This window comes from Notothenia rossii (assembly GCF_949606895.1).
Source record: "Notothenia rossii genome assembly, chromosome: 4".
NCBI classification, from domain to species: domain Eukaryota; kingdom Metazoa; phylum Chordata; class Actinopteri; order Perciformes; family Nototheniidae; genus Notothenia; species Notothenia rossii.
The window spans coordinates 94,752,274-94,777,556 of record NC_136902.1 but is presented as its reverse complement, the minus strand read 5'-3'; the positions used below and the strand labels follow the sequence as shown (position 1 = coordinate 94,777,556).

General features: G+C 43.2%; 2 protein-coding genes and 1 long non-coding RNA gene across 7 annotated transcripts in view; 2 read left to right on the top strand and 1 right to left on the bottom strand.

The window, feature by feature from the left end:
- Positions 1 to 9,429, top strand: part of ece2b (endothelin converting enzyme 2b) — a 35,916-nt gene extending 26,487 nt beyond the window's left edge. For both annotated transcript variants that reach the window (XM_079678546.1, XM_079678547.1), the window contains 11 exons: positions 343 to 485; positions 1,027 to 1,141; positions 2,294 to 2,404; positions 2,481 to 2,579; positions 2,775 to 2,852; positions 2,956 to 3,059; positions 3,318 to 3,428; positions 4,674 to 4,741; positions 5,706 to 5,896; positions 6,048 to 6,143; positions 6,698 to 9,429. In XM_079678546.1, the coding sequence (XP_079534672.1) occupies positions 343 to 485; positions 1,027 to 1,141; positions 2,294 to 2,404; positions 2,481 to 2,579; positions 2,775 to 2,852; positions 2,956 to 3,059; positions 3,318 to 3,428; positions 4,674 to 4,741; positions 5,706 to 5,896; positions 6,048 to 6,143; positions 6,698 to 6,874 (1,293 nt within the window). In that variant the 3' untranslated portion in view covers positions 6,875 to 9,429. The remainder of the gene's footprint in view (positions 1 to 342; positions 486 to 1,026; positions 1,142 to 2,293; positions 2,405 to 2,480; positions 2,580 to 2,774; positions 2,853 to 2,955; positions 3,060 to 3,317; positions 3,429 to 4,673; positions 4,742 to 5,705; positions 5,897 to 6,047; positions 6,144 to 6,697) is intronic.
- LOC307037587 lies at positions 3,371 to 4,667 on the bottom strand. The gene is made up of 3 exons (XR_013807711.1): positions 3,928 to 4,667; positions 3,616 to 3,772; positions 3,371 to 3,477 (listed from the first exon to the last, which is right to left on the bottom strand). It is a non-coding gene; the product is annotated as an uncharacterized lncRNA (long non-coding RNA).
- Positions 9,430 to 10,200: 771 nt separating the features above from the next.
- The window catches only part of ano7 (anoctamin 7), a 42,513-nt gene continuing 27,430 nt past the window's right edge, over positions 10,201 to 25,283 (top strand). For 2 of the 4 annotated variants that reach the window (XM_079678545.1, XM_079678544.1), the window contains exons 1-6: positions 10,889 to 11,260; positions 15,204 to 15,261; positions 16,489 to 16,613; positions 20,079 to 20,186; positions 20,983 to 21,119; positions 24,724 to 24,781. In XM_079678545.1, coding sequence (XP_079534671.1) covers positions 11,171 to 11,260; positions 15,204 to 15,261; positions 16,489 to 16,613; positions 20,079 to 20,186; positions 20,983 to 21,119; positions 24,724 to 24,781 — 576 coding nt within the window. In that variant the 5' untranslated portion in view covers positions 10,889 to 11,170. Of the gene's footprint in view, positions 10,216 to 10,888; positions 11,261 to 15,203; positions 15,262 to 15,301; positions 15,742 to 16,488; positions 16,614 to 20,078; positions 20,187 to 20,982; positions 21,120 to 24,723; positions 24,782 to 25,283 lie in introns of those variants that run through there. The other 2 variants (XM_079678542.1, XM_079678543.1) reach the window with 2 other exon arrangements.

Sequence of the window (25,283 nt, the reverse complement as noted above, 5' to 3'; positions counted from 1 at the left end):
GTAAGAAGTAGAAAGTACAGGTATTTGTGTTCAACATGTAAGAAGTAGAAAGTACAGGTATTTGGGTTCAACATGTGAGAAGTAGAAAGTACAGGTATTTGTGTTCAACATGTAAGAAGTAGAAAGTACAGGTATTTGAGTTCAACATGTAAGAAGTAGAAAGTAAAGGTATTTGGGTTCAAAAAGTAAGAAGTAGAAAGTACAGGTATTTGTGTTCAAAATGTAAGAAGTCAAAGTAAAAAGTAGTCAGAAAAATAAGTAGTGCAGTAAAGTACTGATAGCAGAAACATGTACTTGAGTACAGTAACGAAGTATTTGTTCTTCTTCGTTGGTGTTGTGCAGCTGCTGGCCCCGGCTGTGGAGTGGCTGGACTTCCTGTCGGCCTCGCTCTCTCCTCTGGATCTGAACGACACCGAGCACGTGGTTCTGTACGCGCGGGAGTACCTGCAGCTGGTGTCCGAGCTCATCAACCGCACCGAGCGCAGGTCAGTGAGACGCACCTGTTCACATGTAACCACGCCCACTGATGTTAACCACGCCCACTTGTGTTGACCACGCCCACTTTGCATCACCGAGCTCTGCACCACTGCATGATGGAAGTTTGAAGACAACGTAAAAGAACATGTAACGATTTAAATAATTGAAAATAATACTAAATGTGTATAAATAAGTATAAAATAATGAGAAAAATAAACAAGAAAAACATTAAAATAAACAGAAAATAAAGAGGATAACAATAATACAATTTTTTTTTTTTAAAGAATCAGGAGGACGTGCCACTGAAGTATTCTTAAATCCGTGGTGAATTTATATTTACAGATGATCTAACATTTGCTCTAAAGACGCTATGCAGAGACTGTAGCTGCAGATTCAGTGGTGAGGCGCCGCGGTGAGGCTCTCGTTGTGAGGAAGTGGGCGTGGTTAAACATAAACAGGGATGGAAAATGGCAGACGCTTCCCTCTGAGTCCCAGGACAGGAAACAGGAAGTGCTAAAATACTGATCCTCTCTGTGTTGCTCCTCTCAGCCTGCTGAACAACTACATGATGTGGACGCTGACTCAGAAGAGCGTCGCCAGCCTGGATCAGCGCTTCGAGAACGCTCAGGACAAGCTGCTGGAGAGCCTGTACGGCACCAAGAAGGTACTGATACTGTACTAAGAAGGTACTGATACTGTACTAAGAAGGTACTGATACTGTACTGATACAGCACCAAGAAGGTACTGATACTGTACTAATAAGGTACTGATACTGTACTGATACAGCACCAAGAACGTACTGATACAGCACCAAGAGGGTACTGATACTGTACTGATACAGCACCAAGAACGTACTGATACAGCACCAAGAAGGTACTGATACTGCACCAAGAAGGTACTGATACTGTACTGATACAGCACCAAGAAGGTACTGATACTGTACTAATAAGGTACTGATACTGTACTGATACAGCACCAAGAACGTACTGATACAGCACCAAGAGGGTACTGATACTGTACCAAGAGGGTACTGATACTGTACCAAGAACGTACTGATACAGCACCAAGAGGGTACTGATACTGTACCAAGAGGGTACTGATACTGTACTGATACTGTACCAAGAGGGTATTGATACTGTACTGATACTGTACCAAGAGGGTACTGATACTGTACCAAGAAGGTACTGATACAGCACCAAGAGGGTACTGATACTGTACCAAGAGGGTACTGATACAGCACCAAGAGGGTACTGATACTGCACCAAGAAGTACTGTACCAAGAGGGTACTGATACAGTAGTAATAATATTGTTTGAAAAATCTCACTCGTCCCCGGCTTGGTCTTCAATATCAGGATACATGTCTTTATTATCCTTGCAATAATGGAAGTAGTCGTCACACACAGGGCTGCGTGGGACACATAGCTCCCTGAGTCCTCCAGAGGCTGATATACAAGAGAGGGAGTTCCAGTCACAAGATGGAGGAACACCGGCTCAGGCCTGCGTGAGCAATGAGCATGGCCGTCACAAGCCTCTCTCTCTAGATTCTCTGTCATCATGCCACTCTCTTCAACACAGGGTCTCATGAGCGTCATCTATGTAGTCAGACATCCGGCTACCTGCACAGCCACGTAGGGCCTCTGTTACCACGTGCTAAGCAACATTCAGTATTTTCCCAACAGCTGTATCAACAGCTGTATCAACAGCTGTTGATACTGCTGTTGATACTGCAGGAGAGCCTGTACGGCACCAAGAAGGTACTGATACTGCTGCTGTCTCTCGTTGTAACTGGTTCTCCTGGCTGCCTCTCGGTTTCAGTCTTGCACGCCCCGCTGGCAGACCTGCATCGGGAACACCGACGACACGCTGGGCTTCGCTCTGGGATCGCTGTTCGTGAAGGAGACCTTCGACAAACACAGCAAAGACATCGTGAGTTCCCCCTGAAATAAGAACGCTGATAAAGGAGAACGCTGAGAGTGAGGCTCATCTTGTGTTTCTCTCTCAGGCCGAGGAGATGATTAATGAGATCCGCTCGGCGTTTAAAGGCGCTCTGGACCGCCTGGGCTGGATGGACCCCCACACCAAACGAGCTGCCAAAGACAAGGTACACACACACACTCCTCCCCGAGTTGAAGCTATGGTTCTCCGAGCTTTCAGATAAAAGTAGCCGAGTACAACTGGTCACATGATCTGTGTAGAGTAGGGTTTGAACGCACCACCTGTAGATCATCAGGGGATTAAATCAGTGTCCAGGTGTTCCCAGGTGTCTCTGCTGATTAGTTCCCGTTTGTCTCGTTAGGCCGACGCCATCTACGATATGATCGGTTTCCCAGAATTCATCCTGGATCCCAAAGAGCTGGACGACGTGTACGACGGGGTGAGTGTGTCGCTGTCTTCTTATATTTGAAATGTTTTACATATTGTTTATGTTTTATACACTTCCTAAGTCGTGGTGATAAACCCGTTATCTTGTGTTTCAGTACGAGGTGTCGTACGACAGCTTCTTCATGAACATGCTGAACTTCTACAACTTCTCCTCCAGAGTGATGGCCGACCAGCTGAGGAAGACCCCCAACAAAGACCAGTAATACACACACACACACACACACACACACACACACACACACACACACACACACACACACACACACACACTTACTCTGTATTTGAATTCAGAATAAAATAATAAATATAACAGAATAAATCAAATTCCCCCGAAATATATGACTTCTGGGATTGTTGTCGCACTGGTCAATCATCAATTCAAATCAAAGCATCAATTATCTCCTCACCTCCTCTCCTTGTCTCCTTGCCTCCTCTCCTCCCTCCTCCCCTCCCTCAGGTGGAGTATGACCCCCCCCACAGTAAATGCCTACTACATGCCCACTAAGAACGGCATCGTCTTCCCCGCCGGGATCCTGCAGGCTCCTTTCTACGCCCACGACCACCCCAAGTCTGTTCCTCGTCCTCTATGATAACATATATCCACCTGTCTCTCTCACCTGTCTCACCTGTCTCTCTCACCTGTCTCTCTCTCACCTGTCTCACCTGTCTCTCTCACCTGTCTCACCTGTCTCTCTCACCTGTCTCTCTCACCTGTCTCACCTGTCTCTCTCACCTGTCTCACCTGTCTCTCTCACCTGTCTCTCTCACCTGTCTCACCTGTCTCTCTCACCTGTCTCTCTCACCTGTCTCTCTCACCTGTCTCTCTCACCTGTCTCACCTGTCTCTCTCACCTGTCTCTCTCACCTGTCTCTCTCACCTGTCTCACCTGTCTCTCTCACCTGTCTCTCTCACCTGTCTCACCTGTCTCTCTCACCTGTCTCTCTCACCTGTCTCACCTGTCTCTCTCACCTGTCTCTCTCTCACCTGTCTCTCTCACCTGTCTCTCTCACCTGTCTCTCTCACCTGTCTCACCTGTCTCTCTCACCTGTCTCACCTGTCTCTCTCACCTGTCTCTCTCTCACCTGTCTCACCTGTCTCTCTCACCTGTCTCTCTCACCTGTCTCACCTGTCTCTCTCTCACCTGTCTCACCTGTCTCTCTCACCTGTCTCTCTCACCTCTCTCACCTGTGTCTCTCACCTGTCTCACCTGTCTCTCTCACCTGTCTCACCTGTCTCTCTCACCTGTCTCACCTGTCTCTCTCACCTGTCTCACCTGTGTCTCTCACCTGTCTCACCTGTCTGTCTCACCTGTCTCACCTGTCTGTCTCACCTGTCTCTCTCACCTGTCTCATCGGTCTGTCTCACCTGTCTCTCTCACCTGTCTCACCTGTCTCACCTGTCTCACCTGTCTCACCTGTCTCTCTCACCTGTCTCTCTCACCTGTCTCTCTCACCTGTTTCTCTCACCTGTCTCACCTGTCTGTCTCACCTGTATCTCTCACCTGTCTCATCTGTCTGTCTCACCTGTCTCTCTCACCTGTCTCTCTCACCTGTCTCACCTGTCTCTCTAACCTGCAGCATAACACACTACAGGGGGGTCAAATATTCAACATGTAGATATCAGACCACCCCAAGTTTGTTCCACATCCACCTGTCTCACTAGTCTCACTTGTCTCACCTCTCTCACCTGTCTCACCTGTCTAACTCACCTGTAGAGCAGCTTTACACACTGCAGGGTCCAATATTAAACAGGTTTTATGACGTGTTGTGTTTAAATATGCTAAAGAGGCGTTGTGTAATGTGTGTGTTTTCAGGGCGTTGAACTTCGGGGGGATCGGGGTGGTGATGGGTCACGAGCTCACGCACGCCTTCGATGATCAGGGTGAGTTCAATTCCTGTCACATGGTCACTTCCTGCTGTGTGTACCAAACCCAGAGGAAGTGCTCTAGACTCTGAGGAAAATATTCACAGTGGCCAAACGGCGGTACTACAACTCCCGTATCAGTGAGCTAAAAGCTGAATCCAGATTTATTTTCTCTCTCCATTCATTCTACTGAGCCGAGAGTGGGAGATCGGGCGGGGCTTAATGACAGGAGGTGGGGCTTAAAGGGAAACTCAACTGCGTTCTACGAGCTACATACAGGTTCTTCTGCTCTGACAGCAAGGCATGCTGGGTAATCTGTGACGTTTTGCTCTCGAATGTCTGACCATTTTGTCCTTGTGCGCCAATGAGCAGCTCTCATAGGAAAGAACAAGGCCTCCAACGCTGGATCCAGTTCTTATTAAACATCCATGTTGTTTACGGCCTAACAATGACATATTAAAGGGCCTACGTTCAGCAGAGAGTCATTGTAAAAACATTGTTTTAATTTAAACATGAGTTATTATTTAACCCCTTATGGTTAGACAGTGTGGACCTGTGTCTCAAATACACGTTTTTCAAGTAATCACATATAAGTTATATAAATAGTTAGTTTATCTTCTTAAAAACTGTTTTAATTTAATAAACGTTCATTCAAAAGCTAAAAACATGTTTATTTTGAAAATTGTGTAATTTTTTATTTATTATCTTTTAAAAAAAACATTATGCATGCTTCTTAGTTAATATTAAGCAGTCATTGGCTCTTATCTTGCTGTAACAAACGCACATATTCCCCTCTGTGGGATAAATAAAGGTATTCTGATACTGGCTCTGGAAAGAAAAAGGTTCTGTCTTTGGTAAGTTGGTTGATAGAGCTGGTGACGTTCTGCAGTAAAACCAATATCCCTGGCAGCCCACAGTGTTTTAACGACAAAGTTAATGAGCTCACTTCCTGTTAATTAAGACGTCCTTCCTCCCCCTGCAGGTCGCGAGTACGATAAAGAAGGGAACTTGCGGCCGTGGTGGCAGAACTCGTCGGTGGAGGCGTTTCGTGAGAGAACCGAGTGCATGACGGATCAGTACAGCCGCTACACCGTCAACGGAGAACACGTCAATGGTAAACAGACGCTCGGAGAAAACATCGCCGACAACGGAGGACTGAAGGCTGCGTACAACGTGAGTATGAACGCTACGACCATATGAGTGTCATAAAGTGCATTTATGAAAATACTTTTTGGTTGCAGGACTTTTACATAGTATTTTTGCATTTAGTGCGTTTTTTTACCTCTCTTACATCATCATGACTAACTCGATGTTTTCCCCTCAGGCTTATCGGTCGTGGGTGCAGAAGAACGGAGAGGAGAAGAGACTTCCTGCCGTTAACCTGACCAACGATCAGCTTTTCTTTGTTGGTTTTGCTCAGGTGAGACAAACAAAAACAACCTCAGATAGCTTACAGAGAAGCGGAGTCCCACAGGGCGACATGCTGGGGCCACTTCGGTTTCTTTTCCAGCAACCTGAAGTTATATGCTGATAACACGCTGAAGTATTTACAATGGAGGGATGATTCATAAGATGTTAAAGACACTAAAGCTGTTCTCAAAGCTGCTTTATTGGTCTGAACACATGTTTTCAGCGTCAACGCAACTGTTTTAGTTAAGATATCTACCTCATGAAATTACGATTTTTCACTAACTTCCCTCAAATGTTTTATTGGATTATTTGTACAATGTGATCACATGATTCCTTCTGATATTTTTGCAGATCTGCTGTAAGCTAGCTAGCTAAAGTAGCTAACCTAGTCATTTCAAATATACTGACAAACACTTACCGTTGTGAAAGAGACTAACTATATATACAACAACTTTGATGATGTTAGCAACACAATTCAATATGTTTTTTTACTTTAAACAAAAAAAAGTAATTTTATGGACAATTCATTAATTATTTAAAGTTTTGTTTTTTCACTTCTTTCAGGTCTGGTGTTCAGTGCGGACACCGGAGAGCGCTCACGAGGGTTTAGTGACCGACCCCCACAGCCCCCCCCGATACCGGGTCATCGGCACGCTCGCCAACTCTCCAGACTTCAGCCGCCATTTCAACTGCCCCGTAGGGACGCCCATGAACACCGGGGGGCGGTGTGAGGTCTGGTAGACGGAGCTAAGAGGAGTTGATTAGTCTGGAAATATATCCTCATTAACAAATGGCAGGAGTCTTAATTAGAGGAAGTTATCTCGGGGTTATCTTGAAGTTATCTGGAGCTTTTAATTTGTCAGGAAACTTAAAAATATACCCTTCTTTAACAAACGGCTAGTGTCTTAATTAGTGGAGGTTATCTGGAGGTTATGTGGAGGTTATGTGGAGGTTTTCAGGTGTGCCTTGGGGGTGTAACCTTCAGTTTCTCCCGCTAATATAAATCTATGAATTAGAGAGGGTCGGACTGACTTCCTGTCTGGAAATGAAACGGACTTCACACGAAGGACTGACGATGAAGACGTTAGTGATGAAGAGGAAGTCACATGGGACGATGTTGCTGATTTCTGCTTTATCACCGTCATTAATTATTATTATTGTTATTATTATTATTGGGCTTTGGTTCGTGTGTGTGTGTGTGTGTGTGTGTGTGTACTTGTGTGTTGTGAGAAAGCGCTCTCTCTGATGACATCACTGTGATGACCTCAAACTAATTTGAACTGTGACATCACCATCTGATTAATTATTCAATTAAGGGACTTTTAGGGCAACGTTCTTGGAGGTTAAACATTTAAAAGGTTGATAAATCAAATCATTATACTGTGACATATTATTAAAGATTTAAGTGGGTTATTTTTAGGTATATAAACTAATACATTTTAACAAATTAAACCACGCAGATCAACTGATCTACAACAACCCATTCACTTCCCCCATTATATGAAAGGGTTTAAATGGGTAATTTGTGTGATTTTCTGGGCTTTTAAGGAACAAAAAAAGCCGTAATTTGACCAAAGACCATAAAAACTCTCCCCTTTATTTTAAGAGTATTTTATAGCATAGATTTATGAATGGCTTTCATGGTTTTTGGTCATTTTAAAGGATTTATTTACCGTTATTATGTTCTTAAATCCATGCAGATCATCTCATACAAAACCCATTGGCTTTAGATTAATTACATGGAGGAGGAAAACACCCTAAAATTGACCAAATTTCATTTAAAATATTAAAAGCATTTTTAAGGTTTGAATTAAGGAATGGCTTTAATGATATTTTGTCCATATACAGTAAAGAGTTGTTAATACCCTTTAAAAAAAAATAAACTTTGCATATAAATGAATGTTCCCCTTAAAATCCCATTACAATGACTTTAATATGTTTATTTTATTTGTTCAATTTGACGCCTTAAATCGAATTATTTGAAAACGTAATTTGTAATGTTGCCTATCATTCTAATTATAATGCCTTGATTTGATTAATTCCATTAATGAATCCTTAATATGACATCATCATCTAAATATTACCATTTATCATCCCCTTAAACGCTGTCCCTGAAAATATACGGCATTTTAATGCAGATTTAAGAAAGTGTTTTATCCTCTTAAAAAACCTTAATTGAATCATTGAGCAGATTTAAGGTAGAAAGCATGAAACCACCGATCAGAGTTTATTTATCGAGTGCCCTAACAATCTGACTTCATTATAGAACCGACAAAAACGCCTTAAAATGATAAATAACTCTTTAAAATCTTATAAACTATAAAACAAATAGATGATAGATGGAGTGTGAGGCGTTCAGGGACTACAATGAGCCTGGGGCATCGAGAAACTTATACATTCTCTAAAACATGGGGCGTTCAGGGACTAATTGAAGCACGGGCGTTCAGGAATCCAATCGAATATACGGCGTTCAGAGACTAAAAGGATCACGGGGCGTTCAGAGACTAAAAGGATCATGGGGCGTTCAGAGACTAAAAGGATCACGGGGCGTTCAGGAACCAACATTGACATGGGGCTTTGAGGGACTCATTTAAACAGGTGGCGTTCAGGAACTAAAACGTGCGTGGTGTAAAAAAGTATTAGCTTTTGTTTTTATTTGAATCGTTTTCCCTAAACTCTCAAATGTTTAACTTTTAGAAAAGAAACCCTGAACATCACACGACTCGAGTTACAGTTTATGAAATAATTAAAGTATTTAAAATATAATATTTAGTGAAGATTAAAGCGCTACAGATTATCATCAGTTAGTTAAAAGACATGTTACCTCAACTACATTACCCACAATCCACTAGTGTTGCTGCTGTCCAGTGCAGTGACAGCAGGAGGAGCTGGTTAAACACTGTGTGTGTGTGTGTGTGTGTGTGTGTGTGTGTGTGTGTGTGTGTGTGTGTGTGTGTGTGTGTGTGTGTGTGTGTGTGTGTGTGTGTGTGTGTGTGTGTGTGTGTGTGTGTGTGTGTGTGTGTGTGTGTGTGTGTGTGTGTGTGTGTGTGTGTGTGTGTGTGTGTGTGTGTGTGTGTGTGTGTGTGTGTGTGTGTGTGTGTGTGTGCTCTTGATGACATCACCGTCCCGTGCAGCTCCTTGTGTGTCGATGTTTGTTCAGCAGAGGAAGAAGCTGCTTCCTGCCAAAGACGTGTGTGTGTGTACAGTAGGATAAACTTCAGCTTGTTGAATCCCTGTGTGCTCTCGTCCAATCAGAGCGCTGCGTTACAAACATAATAAACAAAATAAAACCCAAAGGTCTCTCATTATTAAAAATCCCATAATACACGTGTCATACACATACCTTCAAAATTAAAGAACGTTCAATCTTGTGTTTCTATATATATGTCTTATTATATATTAACTTCTGAAATACAAAGTAATATAATGATTAAATGAAAGTCATTTTATTGTGTTCGATGTTTCATCTCCTCACAGATTGTTTTATTAGAAAAAATGCACTTTATTATTTATTATTGCAGTTAACAAGGCGTCACACACGAGTTAAAATACACAGAATACATATTCCATAGTATCCATAGAATACACATTATAAATAAAATACACTGGATGTATGCCAGGAGGCTGTGGCGCAATGGACTAGTGCGTTGGTGTTGGGATCAGGGGGTCTCAGGTTCAAACCCCACTGCAGTCAGCATGTCGTTGTGTCCCTGAGACACTTCACCCCAAAGTGCTCCTGAGGGGATTGTCCACAGTGTTGAGAGCAAGTAAGTAGCATGTAACATGTCATGTATAAATATATTACAGCATGTTAATGCAGTCTTTTACATTTGTTATTATCAATATTAGGATTACTTTAATAACACCACAGAGTATTTTAAATAATATTCACTGAAGTAACTTTTGGGTTTAATTATAATATTTAAGTCAAATAAAAAAAAAACTGCAGATGAGTGTTTGTTTTTGGTGGAGACACGGATGCAGGGGGCGGGGCATACATGGGGGTGGGGCTTACACGCAGACACACACACACACACACACACACACACACACACACACACAGTATTTGCTCCGGGCTGCAGGTAAGTCCTTCTGCAGGAGGAAGTTTCTACTTTCTACATTCTTTAGTTTATTTATTAAAACGTGTCTACGCTGTTCTTGTCTAATACTCTATACCTTACACAGTGTGAAAATACTCAAATGTCACTGCAGTAAAAGTACTATAAGTAAACTGTCAAATACTCAGTTAGTGTTCAATGTTACTTCATTAAAAGTACTCGTATCACATTATGAAAAGTACTCTGTTTTGGTCAAATGTTCCTGCAGTAAAAGTACAAACACTAGTACTATACAAAAGTACTATAAGTACATTGTCGAATACTCAGTTAGTGTTCAATGTTACTTCATTAAAAGTACTCTGTTTTGGTCAAATGTTCCTGCAGTAGAAGAAGTACTAATAACACGCCGTAAGAAAATGTTACGGCAGAAAGAAAAGCACCACAACAAACGTGAATATTCTCTGAGATTAAAGTTGTATATTCACAAGAAAGAGAAGTACGAGAAGGTATTCTTTGAGATTCATTATAATAACTTTATGACGGTAATCTGAGAACAGTCAAGTTTTCCTCATACATTTTCCACTTAAAAAATATCTAACCTTTTTTCTTGTAATGTCTGATTAAATCTTGGAGAATATCCCTTTTTTTATTTTCCATGAGTTTTATATCTCAGGAAATATACAGTTACGTTCTCGTTAATGTGCGATTGTAATCTGAAAAGTATTCAATGATTTATCTCGCACATTTACGACTTTATTTTTTTATATCTCTTTTTATTATAAATTAATTATTTAATATTGGAAAGTTATTTACTCATCAATAGACCACATTAATCTCAGGGAATGTACAACTTAAAAAAAAAGAATATCTGATTTAATCTTAGAAAAATATTGATCGTTTTATAATAGCAACAAATACTTTTTCTCATACGACTCCAGTAGATATTATTAATGATGGATAAGGTTGTTCCTGCAGGAGGATGAGGCGTCGAGGCGAGGCGAGGGAGGACAGCGACACGCTCATCGCCATGGAAACGGAGGCGGAGAAAAACTACGGCAGTGTTGCCACGGTAACCGACGCGATCAATAACAAGCCTATTGGGACGGTAGACACATGACCACACTGCAAGTTTCTCCATGGGGTGTTAAATAATAATTCACACAATTCACGCCAAAGCTAGCTAGATATGAGCTAATGCAAGCTAATTAAGTAGTTCGAAAGATAGTTAACGTAAGCTAGTTAAGTAGTTAGAAAGATAGTTAACGTAAGCTAGTTAACTAGTTAGAAAGATAGTTAACGTAAGCTAGTTGTGTGATAGGGAGCTAATGTAAGCTAGTTAAGTAGTCAGAAAGATAGTTAACGTAAGCTAGTTAAGTAGTTAGAAAGATAGTTAACGTAATCTAGTTAAGTAGTTAGAAAGATAGTTAACGTAAGCCAGTTAAGTAGTTAGAAACAGTTATCGTAAGCTAGTTAAGTAGTTAGAAACATAGTTAACGTAAGCTAGTTGTGTGATAGGGAGCTAATGTAAGCCAGTTAAGTAGTCAGAAAGATAGTTAACGTAAGCTAGTTAAGTAGTTAGAAAGATAGTTAACGTAAGCCAGTTAAGTAGTTAGAAACAGTTAACGTAAGCTAGTTAAGTAGTTAGAAAGATAGTTAACGTAAGCTAGTTGTGTGATAGGGAGCTAATGTAAGCTAGTTAAGTAGTCAGAAAGATAGTTAACGTAAACTAGTTAAGTAGTTAGAAAGATAGTTAACGTAAGCTAGTTGTGTGATAGGGAGCTAATGTAAGCTAGTTAAGTAGTCAGAAAGATAGTTAACGTAAGCTAGTTAAGTAGTTAGAAAGATAGTTAACGTAAGCTAGTTGTGTGATAGGGAGCTAATGTAAGCTAGTTAAGTAGTCAGAAAGATAGTTAACGTAAGCTAGTTAAGTAGTTAGAAAGATAGTTAACGTAAGCCAGTTAAGTAGTTAGAAACAGTTAACGTAAGCCAGTTAAGTAGTTAGAAACAGTTAACGTAAGCTAGTTAAGTAGTTAGAAAGATAGTTAACGTAAGCTAGTTGTGTGATAGGGAGCTAATGTAAGGTAATTAAGTAGTCAGAAAGATATTTAACGTAAGCTAGTTAAGTATTTAGAAAGATAGTTAACGTAATCTAGCTAAGTAGTTATAAAGATAGTTAACGTAAGCCAGTTAAGTAGTTAGAAACATAGTTAACGTAATCTAGTTTCGTGATAGGGAGCTAATGTAAGGTAATTAAGTAGTCAGAAAGATATTTAACGTAAGCTATTTGCGGACAGTACAGTAATTTACAAATATGTAAAATAATAATAATAAATTATAAATAATCATTTATCCACACAATTCTTATGCAATAAGAATTGGACCCCCCCCCCAAATATTAAATAATAATAACAGAGTGAATTTATAAATAAAACATCACTAGTTATCACCCCCAAATACATCAAATAAAGTTTTAAGCACATTGTTAGTATATCAGTATTTATGGACTTAATTATTATTAACTCTTAGATTTTCCTCAAAATACACATAAAATCTCTTAAAATGCTCGTTTCGTTGTTTCGTCTTTCGGCCGATCAAAAGGGAAATAAAACACTTCTCTCTTAGAAGATGTGTTTCTGAAATCCTTGCTGAAGGAGATAAGTTTTGAATGACTCTAGAGGTTTCTCGATACTCTAATTTCCCCTCCTCGACTCCTCGGTCCTCCGGTTGTGACCCGGAAATTGATTTCAGCGCGCCATGTTGAAGGACATCTCATTTCTCTAAATGCACATCGAGGACCGAGCATCGAGGAGGCTCTCTGGAGGAGCTCTAACGAGGAGACACTGATGGGTCCTCCACGGTCCTCCACGGCTCATGCATTTCCGGGAACGGTGGAAGCGTTACGCACGGCCGGACTTATCTCAGCCAATGACAGCTCTGCATGCATCCCCTGGATATTATTTTAGTAACCGCTTGAACGGCACGCGATGTTTACAAAGAGAACAGCTGTGAGGTCTGTGCAGAAAGCAGAGCAGTGTGTATAATATATATCACTCAGTAGAACAGACCTACTCTCTTTATCTGCTTTAGTTTAGTAGATATCTACAAACAAAGAGTCGATATTTTTCTAAGACCATTTAGTGCTTCACAAAATAAAATACACAACGGCTGATTACGCTTTAGGAGCTGTGTGTGTGGTACAGTGTGTAGGTGTGTGTGGTACAGTGTGTAGGTGTGTGTGGTACAGTATGTAGGTGTGTGTGTGGTACAGTGTGTAGGTGTGTGTGGTACAGTGTGTAGGTGTGTGTGGTACAGTGTGTAGGTGTGTGTGTGGTACAGTGTGTAGGTGTGTGTGTGGTACAGTGTGTAGGTGTGTGTGGTACAGTGTGTAGGTGTGTGTGTGGTACAGTGTGTAGGTGTGTGTGGTACAGTGTGTAGGTGTGTGTGTGTGGTACAGTGTGTAGGTGTGTGTGGTACAGTGCGTAGATGCGGCGGACAGACGGGTCTCAGTTGGTTTGGTGTCCTATGCTTACTTTTAATACTACAACTTTTGGCCCGTCATTTCAATTCCCCATTTCAGCGACCAGAGAGAGGGGGGGGTTACGTTATTATGAGAGTGCTCTCATACTGGTTTGATTCTGAAATTGTATATATTTATATAATATATGTGTGTATGTCCGCATCTGTAGCCTGTTATTGTCTCATTATATCACACTGTCAATTAATTAAAAGTAAATATATAAGTGGTCATGAACACATCTGTCCATCAGACAGAGGGCTGCTGCGCCTCCTGACCGCTCAGAGGAGAGGAGTTCTCATTTCTCTAACCGCCTGCTGCTTCCCCTCCTCTCCTCGGTTCCCCTCCTCAGTCCTCCGCTCGCATCTCCTGTGGGCGGGACTTAGTATCGAGGATAGGAGTCGAGGAAAGGAGTCGAGGAGGGGAAATTAGAGTATTGAGAAACCTCTTGTGAGTTTAGCTGCAGCAGGAAACAGGAAGTGAGGCGGAGTTGTTTATAAAGGACTGAGTGACGAGGTGTTTGTTTTACTCCATTAGCAACAATCACAGGAAGAGTCCAATCTGCTCTCATTAATGGCAACAAGGCAAAAATAAAAACACGCTGATTGCAAAGGGAAATAAATAACTGCACGTTATGTTTATCCTAAAAAGGCGAGGAACGGGTCAGCCTAGTGTTCTCACCTTAAGCTTGTGTTGGTTCTTGCTGTTAAGGTTGAGCTTTATCAACCTTTAATTGCTAAAGAAACAGTTTTTACAAATTCTAACTTTTTCTGAAAATCTAATTCCCCCAACATTCTGACTTTCTTAAAAAATGTCAAAATTCTGGCTTCATCTGAAAAGTTTGACTTTTCTTTCAACATTTGGACTTTTCCCAAATGTGGCATTTCTTGAAAATCTGGAAATATTTACCTTTTTTAGAAAATCTCTAAATGTTGACTTTCTTCCAAAAAATTGGACATTTCTCAAACTATGAAAATAACGTATTTTTTCTAAAAATTACGTTTTTTTTTCCACAAAATTAAGAATTTATCTCAAAATTACGTTTTTTCAGAAATGTCTCATAATTCTGACTTTTTTCAGAAATTGCTCAAAATTCTGACTTTTTCTCAACATCTTATAATATCCAACTTTTTTCTCACCTTAAGCTTGCAAATCTCATTTCAAAATGTTGATCTTCTTCTCAATATGTGGACATTTCTAAAAATCCCCCAAAAAATGTTTCCCTAAAAATCAGTTTTTTTTCCACTAAATAAAAAAATTAAGAATTTATCTAAAAGTCTCAAAATTACGATTTAGCTCAAAGAAATTTTTCAAAACCCTGACTTTTCCTAAAATCTCCAAATTAAGATTTTATCTCAAAATCTCAGAATTCTGACTTTTTTCAAAATGTTTTCAAAATTCCGATTTTGTTTTTGCCCCTCAAAATCTAAAAATTCAATAATATTTTTCAAAATTCAATTTGACCCTCAAAATCCTGATTTTTTTCTCAAAATCCCAGAATGCACCTGTCCAGCCTCCGGACAGGAACGTCTTCAGTGACGGGTCGACTCGAGTCGGTGAGTAAAAACACACTGATGACGCTTCGTGGTGTTTACACGTATTTAAATTCATATTCCGTTGTGTTTTGAGCTTCTTCAGCGTTTTGTATTTGCATCATTTGGTTTCTGCAGCTTTTAGTAAACGCTGCATGTCTCCTCAAGTTGCTGAATGTTCTCTAAACGCTGCATGTCTCCTCAAGTTGCTGAATGTTCTCTAAACGCTGCCATGTCTCCTCAAGCTGCTGAATGTTCTCTAAACGCTGCCATGTCTCCTCAAGCTGCTGAATGTCCTCTAAACGCTGCCATGTCTCCTCAAGCTGCTGAATGTCCTCTAAACGCTGCCATGTCTCCTCAAGCTGCTGAATGTCCTCTAAACGCTGCCATGTCTCCTCAAGTTGCTGAATGTTCTCTAAACGCTGCATGTGATGTTGCTGGAGATGTGTCTTCATATGGAACACTTGGGTTTCTATATCTGCGTCCTTTCTGAAGCTGCAGCAGGTTTGGATCAATGCATTTAGATGCAAGAATACATGTAATTGAGTTTTTAATCTTTGAGTTGGTGCTGTGATATATTATTGCCATATTGTGTGAGTCCATAGTATTTAGAAATAATAGTGACATTAAGTTTTAGTACGCTGTAGTGTTTCTTCTCACCTGTTGCTTTTGTTTGATTAACGTTGGATTTTAATTCTGAATGATCTTAACGAGGAACAGGTTCTCCCTGTGTGACATGGTTAAACCGTACACCCCAGCACGTGCACTCCGCTCTGCATCAGCCAAACAGCTCGCTGCACCCGCACTGCGAGGGGGACCCAAGTTCCCGTCAGCAAAAACACGTGGGTTTGCTATCCTGGCTCCAAAATGGTGGAATGAGCTCCCCATTGAAATCAGGACAGCAGAAAGCTTACACATCTTCCGACGCAAACTGAAAACTCATCTCTTTAGACTCCACTTCGAGCGATAAAATTACTAACAAAGCACTTATATACTAATAAAGGGCTGGCTTTCTAAATGCCAGTTGAGTAGCACTTGAAATGTTTGGCTCTATGAAACCTGATGTACTTATATGATTCTGTTTTCTTAAAGGTTGTATCTTCCTGGTCGAATGCACTTATTGTAAGTCGCTTTGGATAAAAGCGTCAGCTAAATGCAATGTAATGTAATGTAAAAACATCACCGAGTAGTCAGCCAATAGCAGGAGAGTGAGTGTGCACATGGTCTGAATGCTGTGCTCCCATTGTACAGACTTCGTGTTGGTGTGGGAGGAGCCTCTGAGTTTACAGGTGGAGGAGGGTTCAAGCCCCGCCCACAGGGAGTGGAGGCAGGTGTTTCTGCAGAAACTGAGAAACAGCGGACTGCTGCAGGAGCAGGTGAGCGAAACAAACACACCTGCAGTCAAACTACATGGAGGCAGAACATCACCTGAGTATAAATAAACACATGAATTTATAAATGCAGGAATGAACAAAGAAAATAATAAATAAATGTATAAATAAATACGGGAATAATTTAATAAATAATCATTTATAATAAACACAATATATCTGTTTTATCCTTAACTTGTATTTATTTATATATGTATTTCTTTATTTCTGTATTTAATCTTGTATTTGTTTATTTCTGTATTTATTTATTCTTTTATTTATGCATTCATTTATTTATTTATACTTATGTGATGTTCCGTCCTCTAAAAAACGTCAACACTCGACACCAACATGAACCAATGTGTCTGACCGGATGTTCTACATTTTGAGTTTTCCCCAAATGTGGCATTTCCTAAAAATCTGGAAATATTTACCTTATTCAGAAAAATCTCAAAATGTGAGCATTTCTCAAAATCTTAAAATTGGGTTTTTTTATATCTCAAAATCTCAAAATTCTGACTTTTTTCTCAAAATCTTAAAATATCTACTATTTTTCTCAAATGTGTAGAATATCCACTTTTGTTCTCCCCTTAGGCTTGTGTTGGTTCTTCCTGTTAAAGTTGAGTTGCTATTACTTTACATAGCGTCGTCAGCTTTATCAACCTTTAATTGCTAAATGTTAGCATTAACGTCGTTAGCATTGACTTTTGGTTTAACATCGGACCTGAGAGTCCTGTGTTGGTTTCAGGCCAGGCTTCTCCGCCCAACACACTCTGTGATATTTATACAACGCACAGAAAAGTGTTGGCTTTGGAGTTTGTTGAAAACCCGCTGTGTGGATGCTAAAGGGCTGCGCCGTGCTTTACCGGCTTAAACTCAGACTTAAAGAATGTCCGTATTCAGCTAAAACCCTAAAACAGGGCTCGGCAACCTTTAAGATATGAAGTGCCATTCAAAAAAATAATTGTGATCAGTGTGCCTGGAGCGTGGATTTCACGTCAAACAACAAAATAGATTCAAAGTTGAGATGTGTTTTATTTACTTTCACTGAATGATAAGTGAAACAATAAAAGAGTCTTCAGTGGTCAGAAAACTCCGGGAGATGTTGAGGAAAGAGACAATATCTCAAATAACAATCGAAAAATCTATTTCAATAAAGAAATTATGTAAAATAACTCAAGGACAAGGTAGATATATTTTTGGAATATATGCCAATTTTAAAAACATATATTTCAAGGAATATTCTAAAAAAATAACAGGTTGGAAAAATGTTGTAAATATATATTTTATTTTTTAAAGTTTTAAAGGCAGAAGGGGACATTTGGAAATCATCATTAAAAAGTTATGAATATTAAAAATATATATATTTATTGAATATAAAAAATCTGAGAAACCAGGAGATTTCAAAAGAGAGTAAAAAAAGAGTTTAAATATTCTGATGTCAAAGTCGGAATATTTATCCATAAAACTAAATGGGGTGAAGCCTGCGAGCTAGTTCAGTCAACTGGAGCACCAATGATACATTAACACGTGACGCGCCTCGTCCCTCTCACAACCAACCAGACACATTCTCCTAAACATGGAGCTCTATGTGAGCTGCAGGTCTTCCTGCCTCTGCCTCGCTATGCTGCTGCTGCTGTGTTCACTTGCTATCGCTACGTTCATGTTCCTGCTGCTGTGTTCATGTTCCTGCTGCTGTGTTCATGTTCCTGCTGCTCGCCTGCCCCCCCCCCCACCACCCCAGCTTCCTCCCCAGCTCCACCCCAGCTTCCACCCCAGCTCCAGCCCAGCTCCACCCCAGCTCCACCCCAGCTCCACCCCAGCTTCCACCCCAGCTTCCACCCCAGCTCCAGCCCAGCTCCACCCCAGCTCCACCCCAGCTCAACCCCGGCTTCCACCCCAACTTCACCCGAGCTTCCACCCCAGCTTCCACCCCAGCTTCCTCCCCAGCTTCCACCCCAGCTTCCACCCCAGCTTCCACCCCAGCTTCCACCCCAGCTCCACCCCAACTTCACCCCAGCTTCCACCCCAGCTTCCACCCCAGCTTCCACCCCAGCTCCACCCCAACTTCACCCCAGCTCCACCCCAGCTTCCACCCCAGCTTCCACCCCAGCTCCACCCCAGCTCCACCCCAGCTTCCACCCCAGCTTCCACCCCAGCTCCACCCCAACTTCACCCCAGCTTCCACCCCAGCTTCCACCCCAGCTTCCACCCCAGCTTCAACCCCAGCTTCCACCCCAGCTTCCACCCCAGCTTCCACCCCAGCTCCACCCCAACTTCACCCCAGCTTCCACCCCAACTTCACCCGAGCTTCCACCCCAGCTTCCACCCCAGCTTCCTCCCCAGCTTCCACCCCAGCTTCCACCCCAGCTTCCACCCCAGCTTCCACCCCAGCTCCACCCCAACTTCACCCCAGCTTCCACCCCAGCTTCCACCCCAGCTTCCACCCCAGCTCCACCCCAACTTCACCCCAGCTTCCACCCCAGCTTCCACCCCAGCTTCCACCCCAGCTCCACCCCAACTTCACCCCAGCTCCACCCCAGCTTCCACCCCAGCTTCCACCCCAGCTTCCACCCCAGCTCCACCCCAGCTCCACCCCAGCTTCCACCCCAGCTTCCACCCCAGCTCCACCCCAACTTCACCCCAGCTTCCACCCCAGCTTCCACCCCAGCTTCCACCCCAGCTTCAACCCCAGCTTCCACCCCAGCTTCCACCCCAGCTTCAACCCCAGCTTCCACCCCAGCTTCCACCCCAGCTTCCACCCCAGCTCCACCCCAACTTCACCCCAGCTTCCACCCCAGCTTCCACCCCAGCTCCACCCCAGCTTCACCCCAACTTCACCCCAACTTCACCCCAACTTCACCCCAGCTCCACCCCAACTTCACCCCAACTTCACCCCAACTTCACCCCAACTTCACCCCAGGTTCCACCCCAACTTCACCCCAACTTCACCCCAACTTCACCCCAGGTTCCACCCCAACTTCACCCCAGCTTCACCCCAACTTCACCCCAGCTCCACCCCAGCTTCCACCCCAACTTCACTCCAGCTTCACCCCAGCTCCACCCCAGCTTCCACCCCAGCTTCCACCCCAACTTCACCCCAACTTCACCCCAACTTCACCCCAGGTTCCACCCCAACTTCACCCCAGCTCCACCCCAGCTTCCACCCCAACTTCACTCCAGCTTCACCCCAACTTCACCCCAGCTTCCACCCCAGCTCCACCCCAGCTTCCACCCCAACTTCACCCCAGCTTCACCCCAGCTTCCACCCCAGCTCCACCCCACCTCCACCCCAGCTCCGCCCCAGCTTCCACCCCAGTTCCAAAGTTCCAATATCTCAACAAAGAAGAATATTAGATTTTATTGGAGAAAAAAGCATTGTTATGTTTTTACATTTTATTTTCCTTAAAGAAGATTTTCTTCTTTAAAATAAAAATAAATAAAAAAAGTGTCTCTTCCGTGTCCCCGCAGAAAGACATCCTTCAGCAGAAGACAAAGATCTGTTTTGTCCTCCTCAACGCCCCTTGGAGTGTCCTCTGTTTCTATGCAGAGGACATCAGCCTCAGAGTCCCCCTGCAGGTCAGACATCACATTACATGTATCTTAAATCAACTATGTCCTCAGTGTGTCCTCAGTGTGTCCCCAGTGTGTCCTCATTGTGTCCTCATTGTGTCCTCAGTATGTCCTCAAAGTGTCCTTAGTGTGTCCTCAGTGTGTCCTCAGTGTGTCCTCAGAGTGTCCTTTGTGTGTCTTCAGTGTGTCCTGAAAATATCCTCAGTGTGTCTTCAGTGTGTCCTCAGTGTGTCCTTAGTGTGTCTTCAGTGTGTCCTCCGTGTGTCCTCAGTGTGTCCTTAGTGTATCCTTAGTGTGTCCTTAGTGTGTCCTCAGTGTATCCTCAGTGTGTCCTCAGTGTGTCCTCAGTGTATCCTCAGTGTGTCCTTAGTGTGTCCTCAGTGTATCCTCAGCGTGTTCTCAATGTGTCTTCAATGTGTCTTCAATGCATCCTCAGTGTATCCTCAGTGTGTCCTTAGTGTATCCTTATTGTATCCTCAGTGTGTCCTCAGTGTGTCCTTAGTGTGTCTTCACTGTGTCCTCCGTGTGTCCTCAGTGTGTCCTTAGTGTGTTCTTAGTGTGTCCTTAGTGTGTCCTTAGTGTATCCTCAGTGTATCCTCAGTGTGTCCTTAGTGTGTCCTCAGTGTATCCTCATTGTGTCCTTAGTGTATCCTCAGTGTGTCCTCAATGTGTCTTCAATGTGTCTTCAATGCATCCTCAGTGTATCCTCAGTGTGTCCTTAGTGTATCCTTATTGTATCCTCAGTGTGTCCTCAACGTGTCTTCAATGTGTCTTCAATGTGTCCTCTGTGTGTCCTCTGCAGGTTGTCCCCTCTCCGCTCACTAACTGGTCAGCGCAGGTTTTGTCCCGGTTGTCCATCCCCAACCCTTTTCTTCAGGACGTCCCTAACGCCCCCCCGGACTTCTACACCTGTCAGTTCAGAAACAACAAGCTGCAGAGGTGACCATTCAAATGTCTCTTTAGAAATACCAAAGTGTTCTCTGACATGAAGGAGTGAAAGACATCTAAAAGTGCGATGTCCTTAATAGAAACTAACATTCTGAATATTACAGAAAGAAGTTCAAACGCAACCTTTGAGCTTCACCACAGGATGAGCGCTGAGTGAGAGGTGTCAACGTGAATGTAGTGTAAATACGGTGTTTAACAAGAGCCAACACTCAAGAGCCAACACTCAAGAGCCAACACTCAAGAGCCAACACTCAGGAGCCAACACTCAAGAGCCAACACTCAAGAGCCAACACTCAAGAGCCAACACCCAAGAGCCAACACCCAAGAGCCAACACTCAAGAGCCAACACTCAAGAGCCAATACTCAAGAGCCAACACTCAAGAGCCAACACTCAAGAGCCAACACTCAAGAGCCAACACTCAAGAGCCAACATCTCTCCCATCAGGAGAAACTGCAGCTTCAGAAAGGATGCAGATATAAACAACCAAATGTGAAACATCTCCAGCAACAACACATGCAGCGTTTAGAGAACGTTCAGCAGCGTTTAGAGAACATTCAGCAGCGTTTAGAGAACGTTCAGCAGCTTGAGGAGACATGGCAGTGTTTAGAGAACATTCAGCAGCTTGAGGAGACATGCAGCGTTTAGAGAACGTTCAGCAGCGTTTAGAGAACGTTCAGCAGCTTGAGGAGACATGGCAGTGTTTAGAGAACATTCAGCAGCTTGAGGAGACATGCAGCGTTTAGAGAACATTTAGCAGCTTGAGGAGACATGCAGCGTTTAGAGAACATTCAGCAGCTTGAGGAGACATGCAGCGTTTAGAGAACATTCAGCAGCTTGAGGAGACATGCAGCGTTTAGAGAACATTCAGCAGCGTTTAGAGAACATTCAGCAGCTTGAGGAGACATGCAGCGTTTAGAGAACATTCAGCAGCTTGAGGAGACATGCAGTGTTTAGAGGACATTCAGCAGCTTGAGGAGACATGCAGCGTTTAGAGAACATTCAGCAGCTTGAGGAGACATGCAGTGTTTAGAGAACATTCAGCAGCTTGAGGAGACATGCAACGTTTAGAGAACATTCAGCAGCTTGAGGAGACATGCAGTGTTTAGAGGACATTCAGCAGCTTGAGGAGACATGCAGCGTTTAGAGAACATTCAGCAACTTGAGGAGACATGCAGCGTTTAGAGAACATTCAGCAACTTGAGGAGACATGCAGCGTTTAGAGAACATTCAGCAGCTTGAGGAGACATGCAGCGTTTAGAGAATGTTCAGCAGCTTGAGGAGACATGCAGCATTTAGAGAACATTCAGCAGCTTGAGGAGACATGCAGCATTTAGAGAACATTCAGCAGCTTGAGGAGACATGCAGCGTTTAGAGAACATTCAGCAGCTTGAGGAGACATGCAGCGTTTAGAGAACACTCAGCAGCTTGAGGAGACATGCAGCGTTTAGAGAATGTTCAGCAGCTTGAGGAGACATGCAGCGTTTAGAGGATGTTCAGCAGCTTGAGGAGACATGCAGCGTTTAGAGAACATTCAGCAACTTGAGGAGACATGCAGCGTTTAGAGAACATTCAGCAACTTGAGGAGACATGCAGCGTTTAGAGAACATTCAGCAGCTTGAGGAGACATGCAGCGTTTAGAGAATGTTCAGCAGCTTGAGGAGACATGCAGCGTTTAGAGAACATTCAGCAGCTTGAGGAGACATGCAGCGTTTAGAGGATGTTCAGCAGCTTGAGGAGACATGCAGCGTTTAGAGAACACTCAGCAGCTTGAGGAGACATGCAGCGTTTAGAGAATGTTCAGCAGCTTGAGGAGACATGCAGCGTTTAGAGAATGTTCAGCAGCTTGAGGAGACATGCAGCGTTTAGAGAATGTTCAGCAGCTTGAGGAGACATGCAGAGTTGACTGAAAGCTGCAGAAACCAAACGCTGAAGAAGCTCAGACACAACGGAGAGTCTCTGTGTCTTCGCTGAGCGTCAGAGGAGAAGGAGAGAGGAAAGCAGGGACATGTGAACTGAGGGTGGATGGGAAGCCTCTGGTTCTGTCAGCGATTCTTCGGGCTCTGCCACGGGCAGCAAACATCCCAGGGAGACTTAAAGAAGTGCTGCGGCTGTGAGGAGCTGGTTCGATGGCCCTCAGTGAATGTTTCTACACAAGCTGAAGATGGAACAAACTAATAATTATTATTCTTAAATCAATGTGATGCAGTCTTTATACTGGGTGGGGGTCTTCAGGTGCTCCTCCAGCTCAGTGTGCAGGAAACTAAACCCACCTCCCCTGAAGAGTCATGCCCATTCAAAAGCCTCCTCATTGTGTCTCCTCACCTCCTCATTGTGTCTCCTCACCTCCTCATTGTGTCTCCTCTCCTCCTCATTGTGTCTCCTCACCTCCTCATTGTCTCCTCACCTCCTCATTGTGTCTCCTCACCTCCTCATTGTGCCTCCTCACCTCCTCATTGTGTCTCCTCTCCTCCTCATTGTCTCCTCACCTCCTCATTGTGTCTCCTCACCTCCTCATTGTGCCTCCTCTCCTCCTCATTGTGTCTCCTCACCTCCTCATTGTGTCTCCTCCTCATTGTGTCTCCTCTTCTCCTCATTGTGTCTCTTCACCTCCTCATTGTGTCTCCTCACCTCCTCATTGTGTCTCCTCTCCTCCTCATTGTGTTTCCTCGCCTCCTCATTGTGTTCCTCACCTCCTCATTGTGTCTCCTCTCCTCCTCATTGTGTCTCCTCGCCTCCTCATTGTGTCTTCTCGCCTCCTCATTGTGTCTCCTCACCTCCTCATTGTGTCTCCTCTCCTCCTCATTGTGTCTCCTCGCCTCCTCATTGTGTTTCCTCTCCTCCTCATTGTTTCTCCTCACCTCCTCATTGTGCCTCCTCTCCTCCTCATTGTGTCTCCTCACCTCCTCATTGTGTCTCCTCCTCATTGTGTCTCCTCTTCTCCTCATTGTGTCTCCTCACCTCCTCATTGTGTCTCTTCACCTCCTCATTGTGTCTCCTCACCTCCTCATTGTGTCTCCTCACCTCCTCATTGTGTCTCCTCTCCTCCTCATTGTGTCTCCTCACCTCCTCATTGTGTCTCCTCACCTCCTCATTGTGTCTCCTCACCTCCTCATTGTGTCTCCTCACCTCTTCATTGTGTCTCCACACCTCCTCATTGTGTTTCCTCGCCTCCTTATTGTGTCTCCTCACCTCCTCATTGTGTTTCCTCGCCTCCTGTGGGCATCCTCCAGCTGCGTATCGGTTACTCACTTCGGGCGATACAATAATCGGAAGTAGTTTTGAGGACGCTGATTGGCTGCAGTTTATGACACACGTTCATATCTTGACTCAGCGATTGGCTAAGCTGCTGCAGAGACTCCGCGGGGCTCCATCGCCCCAGCACAGAACTTCGGTCATACAGTGTAGGAGGAAAAGCACATATATTGGGCAAATTACTTTTTTTTAAACACACAAATATTGCGAGTGTATATAATTAATTATTATTGTTATTAATAATAATGTTTGTGTGGTTTAGGGAGAGCGGCGCTCTATCGCCCCCTATGGGCCAGCCCCACTGAGGAGTTTGATCTTTCGTTTCTCTGATTGTGTCTGCAGGTTTCTGGGCAGCGACAACAAAGACACGTTCTTTAAAACCACTCAAAGACACCAGGTGGTGAGTTTGCCTTTATTAAGGGAGTGAACCCCCTGATGCTGTTTGGGGGTTCCTACTCCCGTCACATCGGTGGTGTGTTCAATTCAATGCTACTTCATATTTATATATTCTCCACTAGAGTTAATAAGCAGCTTTAGCTCCATTCAACACACAGCATCTCTGACTAAGTGGGGTTTGGGAAAGTCAAATTATTTTAATATTTGACAAAAAGCCCATCAGAACTGTGTTTGTCTGGATCAGTAAAATGCAGCTTGATGCAACAATATTATCTAGAGACACTTGTTATGCCTCACCACTCTGTCTGACGGCCGTATCATCCATTTAATGTTATCTGATCCAAATAAAACCCAATAACTTTATTTGCATAACAAGCATCGTATGTTCATTATAATCAATCTGTAGCTTCTGCTTTCAGGAATCTGCAAACACTTGTTGAAACAGAATACATGAAGCCCTACAGGAAGCTGGGCTGTTCTGTTCTTAAAGGATATTCAAGAAACTG